This window comes from Phytophthora sojae (genome assembly GCF_000149755.1).
Source record: "Phytophthora sojae unplaced genomic scaffold PHYSOscaffold_13, whole genome shotgun sequence".
In the NCBI taxonomy this organism is placed as follows: domain Eukaryota; phylum Oomycota; class Peronosporomycetes; order Peronosporales; family Peronosporaceae; genus Phytophthora; species Phytophthora sojae.
The window spans coordinates 670043-690731 of NW_009258127.1; the positions used below are offsets into that span (position 1 = coordinate 670043).

The following is a 20689-nucleotide window of genomic DNA, read 5'->3' on the forward strand; positions in this document are numbered from 1 at the left end:
CTACGTAAATTTCGTTTGATGGCTCGGCGAAGACCGAGAAGCATGGTGGATACGGCAGTTGCGCCTGGATACTATGGCGACTTCCTGAATGGAGTGTAGTGGTCGCTGCGAGTGCGTATCTCGAGACCACGACTGTAAACCTCGCTGAGTACACCGGAATGAACAACGGGGTCTCTGCCGCCCTGGAACATGGGGCCGAGGACTTAGTCATCGTCGGGGACTCGAGACTCGCAATCCAGCCATCCCTAGGGGTGATCGCTTGCCGTAAGGAGTCGCTGATGGCACAACTGAATAAGCACAAGGAACTGACCGCGAGATTTCGGTCCGTGAAGTACCTACATGCTATCCGAGAGTTCAATGCAGCTGCAGACTCTTTAGCGAGCGAAACGTTGGAGAAGAAGGTGTCGACGACGGTGAACAGCGAAGACCGAAAACGAGAGTTGATGGAATTGAATCGGATCCGAGAAGTGCTCTATGAACCGTCAGCCGAAGCCTCCGAAGCTTCTGGAGAAGTTGCAACGTGTCACGTGAACTCGATACGCGTGATGTATACGCGTGACAGTGACCGTAGTAAGAATTTTTCGATTTTGTACGGGATACTGGACATGTAGCCGCGGTAACGAGGCAACAAGCCCGCGCGCGTGCGAAACAAGTACGCTTTGCCGATGAAACTTCGGGTGATGAACCAGAAGAGAGAACAGAAGGAGACGAAGCTAACGACGCCAGCAACGAAGAGTCTAACGAACTTCCGGACCAACCGAGACCTGACGCAACGGTGGTCCATGAACCGAGTGCTGACGACATCGACCCGCTAGTTGTGCAGGAAGAACGGCGCAGGCGCATTGGCACAGCCCAGGATGAGGAGTTCCGGTGGTCAAACCTCATAACGCTGCTAAAGGGAGACGAAGCGAAGCTTACCTACAAAGCTGCACGCGAAGCCTGGAAGATGGCTGACAAGTTCGTCTTAAGCGAAGATGGCTTGCTGTATTTCCTTGGTGCGAATCGTCGGTGGGGTCGCGACCGGGCCGAGGAGACGACACTACGCCTAGTCGTGCCAACAACGATGGTTCAGGAGATCCTACAGAACTGCCACGACTCGTTGGAGGGCGGTCACCAAGGTATCGTCCGAACCTACCACCGAGTCAAGGCTGACTACTATTGGATTGGCTTATTCGCCGATGTGGAGAAACACGTACGCTCGTGTCCAGACTGTAGCTGAAGCAAGAGTCGCCCGCAGCTACGTGGGTACTCCCCAGGCAACATTCTGGCCGAGCGTCCGCTACAAATTGTCTCGATGGATTTTGTGATACCCCTACCGAAGACTCGGCGGGGCAATACCGCACTGCTACTGTTTCAGTGTGCGTTCACTGGATTCGTCATGGGCAAGGCGATGGCGGACACATCTGCACTCTATGTAGCACAAGTATTCGAAGAGTGCGTGTACCGAAGGTTCGGAGCGCCGTCTCTGATCAGGCATGACCGAGACCCGCGCTTCATGAGCGAGGTCTTCCAAACCTTCGCCGAGATGATGCAGTCGAGATCTAGGGCTACGTTGAGCTATCGGCCTCAGGCTAACCGCCAGCAGGAACGCTCGGTCAAGACCGTAATGAAATCGGTGCGAGTGTACGCGGAGGACCCGCTGCAATAAGACTGGGATGAGATTGTGGAGAAGTTGATCTTTGCGATTAACAACTCGCAGGACGCCACGAGGAAGGACACGCCCTTTTACTTGGTGCACGAATGGGACGCAAGGTCCACCCTCCGAGCAATGTCCTCATCACTGAAGCGAGGTGTCGGGCGACAGTTCGATGCGTTGTCACGGCGCAGAGAAGTCAACAGGCAGCAGGGAGTTGCGTTGGAAATGGCTAAGGAGTACCAAGCAGTCGAGAAAGCTCGGCGTGCTCAAAAACATAACGAGGCTTTGAGCCGAGCAGAACGTGCTGCGCTTCCACCTTCCGCGACTGGCGAAACCTCGGAAGATGATCCGACAGGTGCAGAGGGTGACACACCAGACCCCGCACCGAAGTCTCTCTCCCAGCCTGGTGATCGCGCGTGGCTTTAGATGGAGCGCGTCAATCCAGGATTGACCAAGAAGTTGGCTCATCGATGGCATGGTCCCTTCCGCATCAAGCAGAAGGTTGACGAGTATGCGTACGAGTTGGATTTGCCTGACCAGAGTGGTTACCGGTTCTACCCTGTAGTGCATGTGTCCCGGTTGAAGGCGGTGAACGAGTTTGGTGATCGGCCGAAGGCTCGACTTGCTGCCGAAGTAACCGAGGAGACGCGACTGGATTTCGACGAGGAGTCACTCCCGGAGGATAGTTAGAAACCCGACCACCTGGTAGGCGAGTATGAGGTTGAAGCCATCTTGGATGACCGAATTCCCCTCTCGACGAGCACGGAGCGAGCCGTCCGAGAGTTCAAGGTGAAGTGGGTCGGCTATGACGAACCCTCGTGGGAGCCCGCGTCGAATCTGTCTTGTGGCGTACTATCTACGCGAGAAACGACGTGACCGAAGGTTGCAAATGGTCCAAGTCGCTGACGAGGACTACTGCATCCCTCTCAACATGATGAACTGCCGGCAGAGCTACGCAGCCTGCCTCAGCAGACGAAATATGTTACTACGGAAAGAATATTGTATATTTGTATGTTGCAGTGGACAAGACTTTACGAAGTGGAGATCACGACTGGAGAGACTATGGAGAACAGCTGAAGAAGGACAAACGACTATTGAATTGCATGGGCGAGCTAGTTATACTACGAACGAATTGTCTGAATACCCTGATCGAACTCAACCTAAACATGAAGGAACGATGGAGAACTGGAACGAAGCTTAGGCGTCCGAAGATGAGGCAACCTTGGCCAAAACGCGGAGACGCGCAGCCGGAGAAGCTTCGGCTTGCGTGGCAGCTTGATCAGCAGCACTTGGAGGCGAACGTGGTGCGTCAGCCGGAGTCTCGCTGGCTGGGGCCTCCTCAAGAGGGGCCTCCGAAGCCGCGACGCGATCTTGAGCCGAGCCCTCCGTTGCCGTTGCTGCATCTTGAGCTCCTAGCGCTTGTGTAGCTTCACCCGAAGTCGCTTGAGTATCCACGACGCGGCGAGACTCGTCCCGAGCCTCTTCCGAAGACTCTTCAGCAACCGGAGACTCGATCGCTTCAATCAGCTCCTCGACCTCCTCCTCTTCCGAGACTTCGTCTTCACCTGGCTGCCCGTCCTCCTGCAGACCGAAAGGAGGTCCGTGGAAGTTAGTGAACTCACGCACCCACGGGGCCGTAACACGGCGAGAGTCCAGCACAGGGTTGACCGTAATAGCTGTCGCGACTTCTCGAACGGTCATGCCACGCGGGACGAAGAGTGGAACCCTGGGGTTACACGGAGCGAAGGTTGTGTTGTACGGGTGCTCGGACGGCACATCGGTGACGCACCAAGCCGATCATCAGCTGAGCGAAGTTTGCGAAGCGTCGTTCCGAATGTTCGCGGAGCTCTTCGACCTCAGCCTGCACCTCGTGGTGGACGATGTCTTCCACAGCGTACCACTGCGCAGAAGAACGCGGAATAAGTCCCAAAGCCTCGTGCGCAGTTGCAGGCAGCGGGTCACCCGTGCGGCAGAAGTGTGCAGCATTTGACGAAGGCTCGTGCAGAGGACTGGAGTCGGGCGAGGACCTGAGGACCAGCTGAGTACACGCAGGGTCCGACGAAGCCCCGCTAGCGGACGGCAAAGCGGGAGTTGGCAACGTCGGAGCCACTGCACTCGAAGCCGAGGTCTCTCCGGTGCTTGCAGCCGAAGCATGGTGCGCGATGACCGAAGGTGCGGCCTGGAGACCGCCCGCCACCCCGCGTGCTTCTGCAGAGGCGGGAGTTGGTGACGGAGCAGCCCCGGCGCTGCCACCAGCACCAGACGATGGCACTGAAGCTACAGGAACTGCAGCCGAAGCCTGGGACCGTCGGGGCACCCCGCTTGCTGACGCAAAGGCGGGAGTTGACGCCGCCGAGGCCTCCGAAGCTGGCGCAGAAAGGTCGACGACGTGCCCCGCCGGGCTGAGGAATGATGTGTTCTGCAGCAAGACGCAGCAAGTTGAAGACGGTTAGACGCGATGAAGAGATCAAGCACAGTACTCAGGCACCTCGCACGAAGACTCACCTGGACGACTGGACCGAGGTCCGGGAAGGTGAAGGGCGGCGCGCTGCCAGGACCGCCAGAGTACTGCATGGCGTCGTAGCGCAGAGAGGCACGAAGGCAACACTGCGCTCACCACTTGGGACGGCTCGGGCCGAGTTGGGGGGCGCTGTGAGATCGGGAAATGACTGCGGCCGGGCGAGTTCCGGCCGAGGTCTAACTGCCTTGAGCTTGCGAGTGATGGCTGACCGAGGGCTCTGATTGTCGGTCACATTCCCCGCGCTTTAGTGCCCAGGAGATTGATAGAGACTACGGAGGGACAGGAGGGTCTCGGCGGGTCAAAATAAACCGCCTGCCGAGACCTCCGAAGTTTCATAGTGGGTACACTTTATGCCCAGTAGGAGTTCGGATTTAGGACGAAGCTTCGTCCGATTGTAGGATCAGCTCGAAAGCTCGGTCCACACTTGATATTTGTATAGACCTTAGTGGTTAGCTATAGGAGAGGCCTGACAGCCTCTAATCATTAAACAGAGCAGAATTTTCCCCCCAAGCCACACAAGGGTCAAGTCCGTCTACGGTAAGTCGCTAAGCTTAGCGTAGGGTCTGGATACACTCGGCTGCACGGGGTATGTCTGCCGGTGAGCATAAGGTGCATTGACCGAGTGTTCATCCTGGTAAGGCCAAGAGTGAGTAGGTGGCCGAGTGTTGGGAGGTATTAGAGACCTCTGTGTACAGTTGTACGTTTGACTGGGTGTGAGGCAAGGACCGCCAGTGTATTTGACTTCTAGCCGAGGCTTCGCCCCGGCGCCCCTGTAAGAGGCTTCGATTGGCCTGGTACCCTTCCTTTCTGAGGGACCACAGAGGTTTAGCGCGAAGCACGTATTATACATTGCATCCTAGCCGTGGCTCGTGGCTAAGGGTTTAACGAAGGGTATACCTACCTGACCCGCAACACACAGGGAGGCACATTCCAGCCCGTATAAGGGATCGGACCTGGTCTTCAGATTTATTATCCCGACAATCTATCGCCGACTCTTCGGAGACGGCGTGTGTTGTTGGTAGGGCTCGCCCTAGAGACTTCGGTTGATAGGGCGAGGACTCGTAAACTCGTGTTTTCCTACACGACATTACTGCGATTACGGAAGATGTCACGGCGGATAAGTTGACCCCTACGACTTCATGTGGCAACCCACCTACTTCACTTGTGAACGCTACCAAGCGCCTTTGCGCAACAACCGGTATTGTTTGAGACCGGTGATCGCGATGTGGTTCGTATTGTTCACCTCAAAGCATCTTGCTCCGAGGCATGGCGGCTAAATGATGGTGCCAACCGGGCGTTTGAGAGGCTTATCGCTACAAAGACTACTGGTCTACTCCACGAACCTCTTGGCCGAAGGCAGCGGCGAAAGGTTTCCGCCTTGCACGGCAATGCTATTAAATGGTCTTTATACCTGGCGCATCGTATGCACATGTCCTCCGCTGGTTGGATCGTCAACATGGCTTCAGCATCGTGCGAGTGTTGCTACTATTTGAAAATGGGGTACTGCTGTCATATTATTGGAGCCCGATTGATATCCGGTATTACCACGTACAGTGGGACAGGGAGTTGCATGCGGCTGAAAGATCGCAGGGTGAGAATAGCACGCCAAGCTCAGGTTAACACGGACAATATGTGTCAGCACGAAGGAACCTCACCGAATGGCCAAGATGTGGCAGGGTTGTCTGATGTTACCGCAGACGTCTCTGGCCATGTTTATAGCAACGCCCTGGAGCGTTTCAATGCCGCATACCATACCAGCATTTCGAGTCTGCTGCCAGATGAACTCTACATAACACGCAGAGGGATTCCCGAATCCAGATCACCCCTCCGTCTCGATGGCTTCAACCAGGACTATGGATTTAACGTGCAACCCCAAGTGACGTCAGCGCTTGAGCTGCTCTATCGTGTGCAATCACCTCGGAATCACGGTGGCTTCTCTCAGCGAATACTGAATGAGAAAGCTATGGACAGTGAGCAAGGACGTGTTCGGGAACCGCGGAGGCTAGGACGACCTCCGTTAGCTCGGCGCGCCTTAGAGATCCAGTACCTTCTCAATTGACACCGCAGTGAAGACAATTGATTGTAGAAATTGGTAGTGGGACTGCTCTAGCAATCGGCATGAATATGTATTCACAAGGAATAAACTCCATCTTAACCCTCACTGTAATATGCAGTTGTCTAAGCTTGATCTAACCATTAGTCGGGCCACTGTTCTCAGCAATCTGACCCAGTCATTTTATTGTGAATACTTGCGGGCCGATTCACAGGTGATCCGTACGCACGGTTCATATCAATCGGGCCGGTTCATATATCAGGATTTGCGGTTGAGATCCGCGCATTCCGGGTTTCTCGCTTCCCCCCCCCTCCCTCCCCCCTCCACCCAACCGACGACATGGGGAAGAAGACGTTAGTGCTGGAGCAATGGGAGGCTGTACAGCGTTGGAAGCATCACGGGTGGAGCACTGCTGAAACTGTGAGGATTCCGGGTGTTCTCAAACCCACGCTGTTAAGCTGGAAAAAAATACTGGAACATGCCCGAGCCTCCACCAGATGCCAACGCTCGCTACCGTATCAAAGGAGGGGGGGTGCAAATAGAGGTTTGCTCCGTATGAGTTTGATTTACTAACGTTCTATGATGGGTGCCTACGTGAGAAGAATGAAGCCACGTTCGCTGAGATGATGGAATTCTGTCTCAAAATCCCCGTGTTCGCAAAGCTGAGGGAACGCACCCAGCACACGCGTGTGCGGCGGTTCATGGACCGCTACAACCCCAAGACCGTGAAGACGGCGCCGGCTGGTGCGGCTCTCCGAGAAAGCGCACAGGTAGCTGCGAGAGAAGCCAACCAACGACCAACAAGGCTACGGTTGCTGAGCGCACTGCGGTAGACAGTGAAGCCAAGACCAGCGAACCAGGCGAAGAATCAACTTCAGAGCCCGCCGACCAATCAGGACCCGCCGACCAAGGACCCGCCGAAGGACCCGCCGACCAATCAGCTCACGAATCCCGTGGCGATTCAGTTGAAGAGTCCGGTTCCGAATCAGATGAGGTCTCGGTCAGTTCCCAGTCAAGTGCCATGGGGGCAGGACCAACAGGAACATCGGCGCCTCAAGCGACTGGATCAGGCGCTGCTGGATACGCATTCAGGCGCCGTCAGGACCCTCGCGTACCAGTCTCCGTTCCTGTGGAAGTGGGTGGTGACATGAGGCCCGTCACCATTTCCGTGCCTTTGTTTGCGGAAGACTTAACAAGCATCAGGGCAGGGAATATGGTGACGGGCGCCGTTGTAGACTACTGTGTCTCCCGTTTCGCCAAGAGAACCGAAGGACTCGTGTTACCGGTTCTAGCTGCCCTTTTCTCAGAGATCGTGTTTGCCTACGAGCGCCGGACAGAGAGGGTGCGTGGCGTGACGGAAATCACGGGTGATATGACTTGGGAAACCTTCCGGTATTTTTTGTTGCCCGTAATCTGGACGAACACTGGAGTTTACTTGTTGTCGAGCGTTCTCCAACAGGTGAAATGGTTTTCTACCACGTGAACTCTGTCGCCGGTGTGCACGAGCCGGGCTACCTGTTTGCGGAGCTCAAGTGGTTTTTCCAGGCACGACACTCTGGTGCGGCGGGGACGTTCAAGAACAGCTCAATTGCGTATGTAAGTAAGCCGCGTCAAGCCAACCGGGTCGATTGCGGTATTTATATGCTGCACTATCTGGACAAGGTAAAGTGCTACATCGAGAACCACCAGCCGCGAACGCTCATGGACGTGATGCGACTGCTAACGATTGGCCCGTTCAACAGTTCAAGCGCAGAGAAGGCGAGGGAGTCACTGCTGAGCCAAGTAACCGGAAATGCTTAGCAAAAGACCAACTGAGGTGCCTTGGATAACTACCATTTCAATTCAATCAAATGTTTGTACTGCTAGTCTTGCTTGGTTAAAGCTATATGCATCTCGCCTCCGCCAGCTCTTTCTACATTCGTCAGCTCTTACATACATCGTTGTCCCCTGTAGCAGCCCCGACGGTGCCACCTGAAGTAGCTGTGAGACGAGCTGCAAGCGCAATCGATGGCGCTACAGAATTGGGCAGCATGGACCCTGCTCTGCCGGGTAATTTCACATCACTGGAGACGACTTGAGAGGTGACAGGGCGGGAGCCGCGAGAGAGGACGTGTATCCAGCGAAGTGGCGTCCACGCAGGGGCGGCGGGGCTCTACAGACTTGAACAGAGCCGGCGGCCCCCGCGTAGTCTTGCGTGCTTGCATCCTTGGCGTGCTCGGTCTGGAATGAGTTCTCCAAAGTGGCTACACCTGCTAAAAATAGAGCCTGTCTTAGATACTCAAATGCCTACGATATGCACTTTGATAGTTCCTTTCCCTGGCGGTTGGCGCTTTCCTTGCCCCGTCTACTGCACATGTGTTTGGTTTTGATCTCTTTTACATTTTGATCGTGTCCCAAACGCGTTTTGATCGTGTACTTTACCCATCGACAGCGGGCTCCCCGCTAACTGCAGCGGGGCTACATACAAATTCCTATATTAGCCGTACAGATGCTAAAAACCAAAAACGGGCAGCTGGTACAGAAATATGCTTTTGGGATCGATTTGCATATTTTGACAAGCGTTGGTACTTTTTAGTAGTTCGTATGGAATTCCTGTTTGGAGCCCCAGACAAGAACTGCTTCACGAGCGTACTGCGCTGTGGATAGCTCCACCACCTCTAAAGGTAAGTCGACTACAGCAGTGCAATACTTGTACTTACCGTCATAAGCTGCATTATGCAGCCTGCATACTAAGGCGTATGCACGATTTTAGATCCGCTTAGATAGTATCATGGATCCCCTTTGGTAGATCATCGATCCGCTTCGGTAGTATCATCGATCTGCTTCGGTAGTATCATCGATCCGCTTGGGTAGATCATGGATCCGCATTATTAATAGAGTGTCATGCATTTGGTTGGCCTCTCATGAGCCTGCAGTCGCCATTATTTTGTCAATTTCTACATGTATCGTAAGGCATTTTACAGCCGACGATAAAGCTCATGGGTTTCACATGTACTTCTATACAGCTTACGTCTATTTTGAGGTTTACCGATAGCAATCTTTCGTGCATATCTTAGGGTACAGAAATGCATGCCTAAGTGTGAATGCATGTAGGTGGAACTTAGTGGTGGGACTTAGTAAAACAAGACACAACCTACTACTGTTCAGCGAAGACTCAAGCCAGCTCCCCGCATACTTACACCCCAGATAGCTAGCTACAGGTAGGCTACATGTATTGAAGCCGTTCATTGAACGTTAGCATTGTACCAACGTTTGTCAGTACTGTTGCGCCTGTCCTCGCTCCCCGCTGCAGTTAGTGGGAAGCTCGCTGTCGATATCACCTCCCCTGAAACGTCTAACAACAAAACTCTTCGTCGAAGTCGTCAGTCGCAGATCTTGGCCTACCGCCTTATCAACGCCAAGTAGACAATAAGCTAAGACGCCTGTTTGACCAGCGTTGTACATTTTGACACCTTGAGCTCTATTGCCTTTAGCTGGCAAGCTCCGCAGCAAGCTTAGCGAGGATCTGTCCTTGCCAAGCGGTGTCAATACGGTACCTACACCCACCGTCTGGGCTTTTCGTTTGCCTGTTCTGCTTGGCTCTGCGTACAGCAGCTCGATGCTGGCGCGACCGCGCTTCCAGCTCTGTGTGAGTGTTTGCCGACTTTGGTTGGGTAGTGTAGGGTAGAAATTGTTGATGGTGGCAAGGAAGGATATTGCCATGCTTGGTCAAGTACTTTGAGCTTCTCGGCAGCAGGGGACGACGTCACCGAATGCCTTAATGCCTTCCTCTCGTTTGTGTCAGGCAAGCGAGGCCACCCGAGTCAGTCCGCAACTGAGCGTAATTGGTAGGCGAGGAGTGCATGTATGCCATAACAAGTGCTCAGGTGAAAATGCCATTGATTGGCTAATATTAGCCTGTATGTCATAACAAGCAGTATGTGATGACAAAGGGATGCCGGTATACCTACAGAACTCCCCTGCTTACCCTCGCCTGCATAAAGTTTGATATCTCGCACAGGTAGTGCAAATCACTGAAGTCAGCATCCATGCCCATCCGTGCATAAACTCACCACGTACTGATTTAACTGAAAACGGGAGGGAAAGTGTCGACCGCGGGAAGCTTGCATGCACCCACTAGTTGCTAGATGGAAGTAGGAAATGAAAGGCTGCAAATGGACATTACATAGTGCGGTGAAGGAGTACGTGCGTGGTGTCTGCCTTCACTTGCCATTAAGCCGCAATGACCTCGCATCCCAACAAGAACGTTCGCCTGACTGTCGGGCAGAAGCTCGAGTTGTGCAAAGTTGCCAGCATGCGCATGGACTGGGCGGCGAAGGCATGGAAGGAGGTTACACCAGAGATTATTAGGAACTGTTGGGTGCACTCCTGTATCATCCCGAGGCCGACATACACTATGGCTATGCGCCGCATTCTTTGCAATTAGGCGGTAAGTTGTAATAAATCAGTACGCTTAGCCTCCTTCGCAATTCTCTTAACCTCGCAAGATTTATCGGTCCCACCTTTGTGGCTAAGGCGGGGAGTTCTGTATTTGTGAGAAGCTGTCCTGTCGTCGAATGCGTACTGTATCAGCATTCATCAGTGCACTGGATCACAGATAAAGACTTCGCCGTGTCGTCTGAGCGAAAATGCTGTGTCTTGACAAATCTCCACAGGGTTGCGCACAACACATCTCAAGGCTGTGCATTACAGCCAACCACAGCTTGAATTTTGCCCACACCGGCTATGCGAATGGACGTGAAAGCGTATTTTTCAAAGCCATACGATGCTTGTGCCGTCACTATTATACATGTGTGTCAGTGGAACCGAACAGCGCGTATCTAGCACCAAAGTGATGTGCTTCAGTGCTTCAAGCTGAAGCCAGCTGCATCGCCGTTCCAACCTGTATTGTGACTTTCACATATTTTGTCGGGTGACCTGTTAATTCAGGGGGAATTGGAGTCATAAAAGGGCGATCAACGCTTATTTAGTGCAAATTCTGCCTAAGATTGTGAGCGCTTCTCCTAACATCCGCGATCAGCATTTGAGAGCCAATCGACGGAGATACGAGCAGAATGGCATGGATTGGCGGGTAGGAAACCGCCAATCGCTCTGTTTCCGCCTACACTCCACGACAAAAAGATATGGACACCACCAAAAGTAGCTGTAACTTCGTCATTTTTTATCGTTTTAAGGTGCGGTTCGGACTAGAGTTGCAGAACACGCTGATAAAGATCTGCACGCTGCTAACACGCGCGCTTTTGCGCTTCTTCAGGTAGCTCACATATACAAAATCCTATATTAACCAAAACCCCTTACAAATGATACGACTTGGACTTTGTATGGGGCGACAAATTTCAAGTGTTGTTGTAGGGGAAGCTCCGCAAGCAGTAAAACCCCCGTGGACTCTTCCTGACTACATTGGCCTCAGCCAATCACAACAACTACACGCATCCAGGAGTCATTCTCAGAAACCCTCGGGTCTCTTCGAGTAGTCATAGTCCTCAACCACCACTTCATTACTCAGTCACAGACAACACGCAGTTGCTGCAGACTAAGTTATCCTCGAAATCACTCTTGATTTCTCGTATATCGTGCCACCATGCTGCAGTTTTATCTTTTGCTTGGTATCTACTGCATAGCCCCTAGTTGTCTCGACATCATAATATTTTACACCATTTCCGGGTCGTTCTTCCCAAATGCTCGATTCAAAACAACCAGGCCGAAAAAAGTACATTATACACGTCCGAGTTCGACCATAACAACACACGGCTTCAAAACAACCACCCGTAATGGTATTCCTGATGAGAGGGTATTCCTTACCTTGGGATTACTACCGAGAGGATCGTCTGTATTGTATAATGGTAACTATGCTGTGCAAAACAGCACATATACTTAGTTGCTATGGTAGAATATCGTGTCCGTTCGGACATCTAGAATTTCGCATTACAATATTACACTAGCGATTGACCTATCAGGAGACTTTGTCATACTTTGTGGGCCAATGGGCATTCCTAAAATCTCATGCTGTGCTGTAAGTAGCAAATCGGACAATTCGGACATATTTTGTCCGATCCTAAGAAAAAGATTTGATATGTTCATAATGAAAGCAAGACAATCTCATATTTTAAAAATACCGTGCTCGTTCGGACATATATCGATTTGGATAGGGATCCTGCAATGCATTGGAGTCGTCGTCACCAAGAAGAGCTTGGTGTCTTGCGGTCTCAATGCTGCAGGTGCACACCTCACTCCAACAGAAAAGCAATGCTCATTCACTAAGTCATTATAATAAATACGTATGGATTTTACTTTAGTATTGCGTGCTACATCTCTTAATTCGCGCTCCTCCTTGCGCACTTAACCTGGTCCTTAAACGCTAGAGCCTGTGCGTTCTCCTCAGGTCTTCCGGGTCAGGTAGAAGCGCTGGTAGCCAGCGCTCATGCCGGAGATGAAGACGTGGACTTGGGTCGCCATGTCTACGGCTTCTCTAGCTCTTCTGCCGCGCTCTTATCGACAAGCAGCTACCGCTGCACCTGCTGCCGCGCAACCGTACCCGCGTCTCGCTTCCGTCTTCTGCTGCTGCCTGGTGCGCTTGCACTAGAGGCCGCCGAGATGTTCCTCTCCTTCACAGTGCCACCTACACGGCCGCTCCGCCGTCCTGCGTAGCGCCCTTCTCCTGCTCCAGCTGCTGCCTCGTTGCCGTCATGACGTTCTCACCCTCCTCCACTTCGGCTTCTTGACCACGAGGGCCATCACCGCAGCCAAGGCCCAGCCGCCATCCTGCACGGCGTCCTCGTCCTCATCCTGCTGCTGGCCTCGAGGGCCAACACCCCGCCCGAGGACTAGCCACTGTCCGCCCCGCCTCCACGCATGACGCCCCCACTTGAGCATGCTGCTGCTGGCCCCGAGGGCCCCACCACTGGCGGCGGACGCCCGCCCGACGCCAATCCACTGTCTACGCCGCCATCGTCCTTCCTGCAACTCCTGCTGCCGCTAGCTGCGGCAGCGGACACTCCTCCCTGTCAAACCGCAGTCTATGCCACCGCCGTGTCCGTCCTGCCGCTGTGCTGCTGCAACCGCTGGCCCCGAGGCCGAGCACCTCCCCCGCCTAGGGGGCACGAGACCGAGAGCCACCACTTGCCTTTTGCTGTGTGTTTTTCAGTGTGCGCCACATTATCACTGTTAAAATTCATATATCAAATCCTACAATTGTCCGAATCCAATTTTCGGACATGAAATTGTCCGAACCTGCACGGTATGGTCAGCACTTGTACGTAAGCATGGATTCAGTGATACATACATACATCCGCTAGAACAACATTGCGCCCAATTCCGATTGCAAGATACCCATCGCGACCTATCTGTAAACCCTGTGAGCCCACATTTTGGTCTATCACTTTTAGGGGGACTCAATTGTCGCTTCGCCCCCCACAGGAAAAACGGGAGGGGTGGCGAATATTGTCCCTTGTTATAGTCGACCGCAGCGTTGCTGCGGTCGTGAACGTTATGATTGCGTTAGAATCAGTTAGCACGCAAGCTACACACGATTCGGCTCAACGCCCTCGAGCTTCTCACTCCTTTTGAGACCTTAGCCCGTGCAATCAGGAGCTATACAGCAAACTATTTTCTCAACTCGCATAATCTATCCTACCTACAGGTCGAATCCACGACTCCATCCAATGGAGCACAACAAAGTTTTTATCGTGATACAAATTCGGAGCTCCAATAGAAACGTTGTACTATGTACCAAAGGTGGAAAAAACATTTTTTCATTCTCTCACCGGCGACTTTCCATTTAGTGGGGATACATTGCATTCTCGACTGCTACATCGCATTTCTGATGGATTTATTTCATTCTGTACATTCGAAATGGCTGTTACACGCATTGCATATATTTTTCGGTTCAGGGCTTGTAGGGTTAACTGTTCGGTGCCGTACCGAAAGAATTAGAAGGGCAGCATCGAAGCAAGTTTCTGGAACTTTAACCTAGCGTCATTTACAGTATTTCTGGCTTTTAAAGGTTCGGACAAGGTTCACGGCAGGTTTAATCTTTATTACCCAGCCTCAAAGCGGCTCGGTCCAAATCCCACGCGTGGGCTCAAAAACAATAGTTGTAGATAAGACGTTTTCACTTCCAAAGCAATATAATTGATTCTAAAGAGCTCTAAATGACACAATGAAGTACAAGTGACTAGCCACGGACCCCCAGAAGCAACAGCAATTATTTATCAGATTATAGTTAGTGTGGAAAGTCGATTTGCCTATCTACCTCTAAAATGATACCGGCAATGGCCCAAGCTCTATAGACACATTGAAAACAGCACAGCAAGCCAAATGAATTCGCGTGATGCATGCACTGTTGGGACATAACTGATTGTAGCCTTCAACAGCCATAAGGCGTCACCTTGTTGTACCCATGACGAAATTGTAGGGATTCCGACTTTGGGAGTAGATCAGTGGCCAAGTAACGCTCTATCGAGTTGGTAGTGCTTACAGTAGAGTCTACACAGTATTTGAAGTGTTTATGTGGTCGGCTCTTGCTAAGTTTCACCGCCTACCACCATTAGAACGGCTAAGAAACAAACAGAGGTCCGAAATAATAATTGCGATCCAATAAATAATTGAGTTTTACAATACTAATTTTTATTATTGGAGATCAACGATTCCAATACAATACAGTATTGTACCAATTATTGAGAGGTTAATATGAAAAAAGGTTGCACGGGCACCAAACATAGCAAAGTACTCATAAAAGGTCTACATATGCAACGATTAAGGTGCAGTAAAAGCCATAATGGGCAATCAACATCTTTACAAACCAATATGTACGCAAGTCAGAACATCAATGACGTCCAGATGTAGTGAATCCCGCCGAACACATCGCATCAGGGAACGGCAGCGGATGGCAATCCACTAGGGACTTGAGCTTTATGTTTTGATATAGTGTGTATGCCTTTTGAGGCAATTGTAGGAGAAAAAGCGAAGTGGGTCCGCGAAGCAGTTGATCATACAAAATGCTTAGTCTGTAACTCATATCAGGTGCACACACTATGAAGTGTGTCTGTGTGAAGCTTGGTCATGATGCGGTGAACCCGTTACCTGTGGCTGGCGTGGGTCACCGCTGACATGCTATCGAGCCCTTAACTGCGGTGATACCAAGGTGAAACCCTGGAATCCACTACACCAGATTAACGATATATAGCAAGATCCAGATATATCTCGCTCACGTATTACTACCGGTAGGTTGTTTAAGCATCCACCATGCAAAGTTTTCTAAAGCAACACCCCAAAAAGTGTTTCTAAACGACTGTAATCATATGACGCACAGAAAGTGGTTTATTTCTTCAGTAGAAATGCCTCAAATTGAAGAGCAGTATATTTATATTGCGGCAATTTTTATTATTTCTCATTGCTGAATTGTAATTTTTATTACGGTCTGATCTCGTACTCAATTCAATATAGTACTGTAATTTCGGACCTCTGGAAACAAAATGCCAGCTATAATAGGTCATTTTTTGGCCCAATCTTAGCCGCTGTTGCTACTACTGCAGTACTTGCTTAATGCATTCCTTCCCTTATACGTAGAGGTACACCTCGATTATGCCAGCACCGATTCTAAAAACATACTTAGCAAAATGTTGCGATCAGGTCGCTATTTTCTCGACCAAAATCTTTGTCCGGACATTTTTTCGTGAAGACGACTCCGTTTGAAGCCGGGCAAAAGGCGCTGAACAGATCTCTATTTATATGCGGAAGGGTATCTTTAAATATGCCAGACAACAATAGTATCGGCGTTTTGAAGTGAGCCCACGCGTGGGCTCAATCGGTAATAAAGGTTCAGTACAGAAGTCGCTATCATATATATATTATCTAGGTGATTTAAGTACAGAAGCCGCTATCACATATTTTGCACCTAGGTGTGAAGCTTACCTTGCGAGGTTTGTCTGGCATGGCACAAAGCAATTTGCCATACCACGCGAACCTCGACGCCGCTTCCACAACGATGATGAAGACAGCGAGGCGCACATGGACGCTCTCGCGCGATGCCTAAAAGGCCAAGAGCGCGCCTGAGACCGGCTGATCGCTCGTCTCCGACGCCTCGACGAAGAAATCGAGGCGATGGAGCAATCCATGCAGCGGCTCGCTACGGCATTGAGGGCGATCCAGCACCAACGCCTCCGCCACAACACAGTCGCCTGAGAGGCGCTCTCCACGAACTCCTGAGTTTGTCGAGGCCTACGGAGACCATGACGACGACCTGTTCGATTCCGACTAAGTCCCCTGCCAAATCGGATTGTCTGAAATTGCGTTAACAAGAATACATGTTAGTCAGTAGTTTTTCGGTTAATTTCGACAAAAACTTCAGACAAGTGTTCATTGTCCAAATTTATCTTACTGGATATCTTTTAGCAAATCGTTCTTTTTTGGTATTTTATTTTTCATTCGGGTCATTTATTTAATTTCAGTTATCGTTACACATCCACCGTGCGCACGCACAGTTACTTCGCTCTGAATGGATTTTACATAGGCACAAACACGTTCGACGGTACAGAGTGTATGAATGTACACGCATGGTGCTGGAAAAATTATAATGTATACAAATATGTACGAAAATGTTCAGAATAAATTATAGTGTGTTTGTCTGAAAAAATCATAGTATGCTTGTCTGAATATCATATAGTGTGCTCGTCTGTCTGAAGCGGCTCTCTCCACCACGACATCGATCCCGATGCGCCAAACCGCTTTCCGCTCGTTGAACTATCATTCATTCTCGGTTTTTCCGGCAACCTCTCAAGGCCTACAAACAACTCTCGGCTGTTCAACACGCACCTCCTCGTCAACTTCTGGCTCCGTCCTCGTCTCGGATACCGACAGCGCCTGGCATCGAGGGGAGGATCGCTACGTCACCCCGCTGTGTGTGGACCGCTAGTGCGATGGTCTTCACTAGGGGATCTACGGAGAATAGCCCACGATCGAGCGGCAGTGAGGATTTTACGGGAGTCGTAACGCGTCGTCGTTCCCGAGCAACTCGCCGGCGTCAACGCAGTGAAGAGACCAACACGACCGCGGCTAGCCCCGGTGGTCCAGGCTTGGATGCACCTTCATCGCACGATGACAGCAGCGAGGAGTACCAGTATGAAGGCAGCGACAATGATTCTGACCCAGACGATTCAGACCAAGACGTGTCGTCGGAGATTTCAGAAAGCGAGAAGGCCGCCCCAGCAGTACGACAAAGCCAGGGACTGGCTATTGATGGGACGCTCGAACACCCAGTACGCTTTGAGTCTCTAGCCGAGGCTCGAGGGGTTCTCGATGGGCTCGAGAACGCAAGATCGCGCTGTCAAACAACAACAGTGTCACCAAACGTCTCTGGTGTAGTTCCCATGTCGATTGCACAGCTGAGGCACGTATCACTCTGGATCCCGACGGCAAGATTTGGTTGTCGCGTAGTGGTATGTGGCACCGATTGAGACGCACCGGACGGGGATGCACAAGCCATTACTTCCGGAGAACGACGGTTTATTGCTGGGAGGCCAAGGTCCCAAAAAGTGTTTGAACACCCTACGCATGAAGTACGGTCACTCCGAAGAAGTTCTCGCCTTGCTGCCATCAGCTTCCCAAGTCAAAAACAGAGCACACCGACTGCGAAAACGGGGGGATTTCGACATTACCACCTACGCTGATGTCATGGTTTGGGCGACGCCAAGACTCTGCACAACCCCAGCAGCATTTTTCGGTCATATGCGCTACAATCGCGAGCGGGACGCTCGGCGCATTGCTCGCCAACCCTTTGAGTTTCAAAATGAGCTCATAGTGCTGGACTGCTTCGCCGACACAATCGACAGTGGTGACACCTCAGTGCGCGATGGAAATCGGGTCGGAGCCTATCCAGCACTTTGCCGCTGGATCAGTTTCCGCAGAGGTTCTAGAAGCTGGTATACTCCTCTGCAACGACAAACGCTTCCCGACTCACAAACACAAGTCGCGCAGAGCAATCCGCAACATCCAGGCGAATTTCTTCAACCAGAGATACTATATCGTCCGGGACGACAATGTGCATGGATTGAAGGTGAACGCGAGCCGAACAAAGACCTATGAAAGCTCGCTCAGCGGATTCCTTAAGGATGATGAAATTGTGGAGAATGTCCAGCTTCGATATTTCTCACTGCACAAGGTGACGGTGTTGGATCGACTTCCGTATGAGCACGACTGGAACTCTCCGTTGTGGTCCCTGGAGGAGATCAACACCATCAGAAAAAAAATTCAAGTGTGACTGCAAAGATTTCTACCAGACGGGGTGGATGTGTGCTCATGTACTAGCATGCCTTCACCTCGTTGACAATCTTGATTTGACGGTGATGCTTCGAGGGCTCCCAGCTCGCAGGCCTCCCGGTAGACCGCACAAGAAAAGCAAATGCCTCCAGCGAGATGGTGTGAGAACATCCTAATACTCCGTCGATGCCCTGGTGAAACGACTTGTGGACAAGCCAGCAAGTGTTATCAACTGGAGCGTGCTAATCGAAAAGACAGTGGCCGAGGCGGATGACGAGGAGTCCCAGCGGGCCTATGTTGGCAAGATTAACCCCCCCTTCACTCGTGGAGGAAAGCGGTTCTGGGAGATCGCGTACGAGGATCGAAATGAGGTGACTGTCCTGGAAGTTGAAGCTCTTGCAAGGACGATCAATTTCTCCTTCCAAATGGGGGACAACATTGTTCCCAACTAATGCATATCTTCGACACAACAGCGGTAGCGTGAAGCTTCAGCAGAATAGCAAGTGGACGACATATGGCTAGATGTAGTGAGCACTTCGGGTGCTACGAACTAGGGACCGAGTAACCCGGATATTTGTTTTACATTTTCAATAAATGCAATATAACCCATGCGAATGCAATAACACCATCGAAATGAAAACTAGCCAATAATAAATGAAAAACAGACTTTTTGACCATAAAAAAAAGTAGCCGCTGAAAGAATGAAAAAAAACCGCGCCCACCAAAGATCGGTAGGGGGTTGTGGCGATTATTGTCTCCCGTCGATGACGATAAGGTCTATATTGGACAACTGGAACAACACGGTCACCGAGTCCTAACAGCTCTACTTTCGTGGGTTTACTCTTGGCCGATTCTTATGATGTCGGGGTCTGCCAGCAACTCACGCGCATCTCCGCTTCGGTTGCTCACAGCACCTCCTAGGCCCCCAACTGGCTCTTGTTTGTACTTAGTGCACGCAGGTAAACTTACGCTTGCGTAGGAGGTCGAGGCAACGCTGACGACAATAACGCGCACTACTTCACTTGGATGCTCAGCTGACGTTGTTTTTATTGTGTTCCTATCACTCACTAGAGCTAGTGCTAGCTTGTTCGCGCGAAATCTATTGATTTTGTTCAAATTTCTCGAAATGCATAACCAAACGCATACTATTTCTCTCTCTCTCTCTCTCTACGAAACACTGCACTTTTATTTTTTCGCGTGAATAGTAGATTAAGCTGTGCTGCATGCGCTAGAAGACGTGGCGCGCTGTATTTCAGTTATGCCGTAGCTTATGAGCCCTGTTGTTCTCGTCATCACCTTAGGCAAAGCTCAGCTTGCATTTCTTTAGAAAGGTCTTGTACGCGCACCAAGTACTATCAGCGCTTGTGCCACGCCAAATACCAGGCCCAAGGATGAAGGTTTCCTCGGTGACTGCGCTTGGCCGAATTCTGTGATTTATTCACTTTAGAGCAAGAGGGGTCCAAGACGAACCCAAAGCGAAACAGACGCACGAAAAGGAGCAATCCGTTAGTTGTTATTTCATTGAATTTGAATATATGTTGACTTGCAGTGAGAAAATGCACCGCTGGGCTTTAACGCCCAATAATTCGGTGGAATTGCCTACTACTTGAAGTAAAAGGCAAGTGTTGCCGAATCGCGATCGTAGCATGCTCTTGTGATCGTTCAATTTTCAACCTGAAGAAGCGAGAGTAGTTCTACCTTAAGGTAAGGTGCCAGTTGCGTGCCTACAACCAGCTCCGTGCCTACTTGTTTTAGCCAATTAGCATCTTCTCCTTGTTAAACTCTCGTAGTCTATTGGTAGATTTTTCCAGCGTCACATGCAATTTCCGGTGATGAGCCTCCTAGGATTTGCATAGCATACAAAACTGCTATCAAAAAGAGGCAGGAAACTGGCAGCTCACTCCAAATCAACAAGCTTTTCAAAACAATAACAAGAAGTTCTGCAACGTTTACACGGACCAGCGTGAAGTACATAAATTCAGCCCAATCGCGCAGATTTAGCGGGTGCAATCAGATTTCAGAATGGACAATTCAATGAAAAGTTATGCCACAGCAAGTCCGCAAGTTCGAAGGACGGCACGAAACTGGCAGAAGACCTTACTAGCAATTTACTAACGCAAACTAATGTACACAAGCAGCCCGGGGCCGCGCCGGACAAGTTGTTGTATCGCACCTAAGCGGGCTGCCCGCTCTGATTTTCCACCAATGGGCTCGTCTCTCTACC

The 20689-nt window shown here is 51.1% G+C and overlaps 5 protein-coding genes across 5 annotated transcripts; 3 read left to right on the forward strand and 2 right to left on the reverse strand.

The window, feature by feature from the left end:
• Nucleotides 1–2833: 2833 nt before the first annotated feature.
• On the reverse strand, nucleotides 2834–4210 carry PHYSODRAFT_258196 (hypothetical protein; the record flags this gene model as incomplete). The annotated part of the gene is made up of 3 exons (XM_009539296.1): nucleotides 2834–3400; nucleotides 3426–4055; nucleotides 4142–4210. The coding sequence occupies 3 exons, from the start codon at nucleotides 4208–4210 to the stop codon at nucleotides 2834–2836; spliced, it is 1266 nt and encodes a 421-aa protein (XP_009537591.1).
• Nucleotides 4211–5502: 1292 nt separating this feature from the next.
• PHYSODRAFT_377235 (hypothetical protein) lies at nucleotides 5503–5685 on the forward strand (the record flags this gene model as incomplete). The annotated part of the gene is made up of 1 exon (XM_009539297.1): nucleotides 5503–5685. A coding segment is annotated over one exon (183 nt), but the record flags the coding sequence as incomplete, so codon positions are not given.
• Nucleotides 5686–6688: 1003 nt separating this feature from the next.
• PHYSODRAFT_306960 (hypothetical protein) lies at nucleotides 6689–8010 on the forward strand (the record flags this gene model as incomplete). The annotated part of the gene is made up of 5 exons (XM_009539298.1): nucleotides 6689–6754; nucleotides 6813–6980; nucleotides 7016–7602; nucleotides 7641–7806; nucleotides 7879–8010. The coding sequence occupies 5 exons, from the start codon at nucleotides 6689–6691 to the stop codon at nucleotides 8008–8010; spliced, it is 1119 nt and encodes a 372-aa protein (XP_009537593.1).
• A 4578-nt stretch (nucleotides 8011–12588) lies between these two features.
• PHYSODRAFT_341009 (hypothetical protein) lies at nucleotides 12589–13159 on the reverse strand (the record flags this gene model as incomplete). Its single annotated transcript, XM_009539299.1, has 4 exons — nucleotides 12589–12698; nucleotides 12746–12815; nucleotides 12910–13111; nucleotides 13152–13159. 4 exons carry the CDS (start codon nucleotides 13157–13159, stop codon nucleotides 12589–12591), a joined length of 390 nt encoding a protein of 129 aa, XP_009537594.1.
• Nucleotides 13160–18058: 4899 nt separating this feature from the next.
• On the forward strand, nucleotides 18059–18280 carry PHYSODRAFT_384655 (hypothetical protein; the record flags this gene model as incomplete). The annotated part of the gene is made up of 1 exon (XM_009539300.1): nucleotides 18059–18280. A coding segment is annotated over one exon (222 nt), but the record flags the coding sequence as incomplete, so codon positions are not given.
• Nucleotides 18281–20689: the final 2409 nt, after the last annotated feature.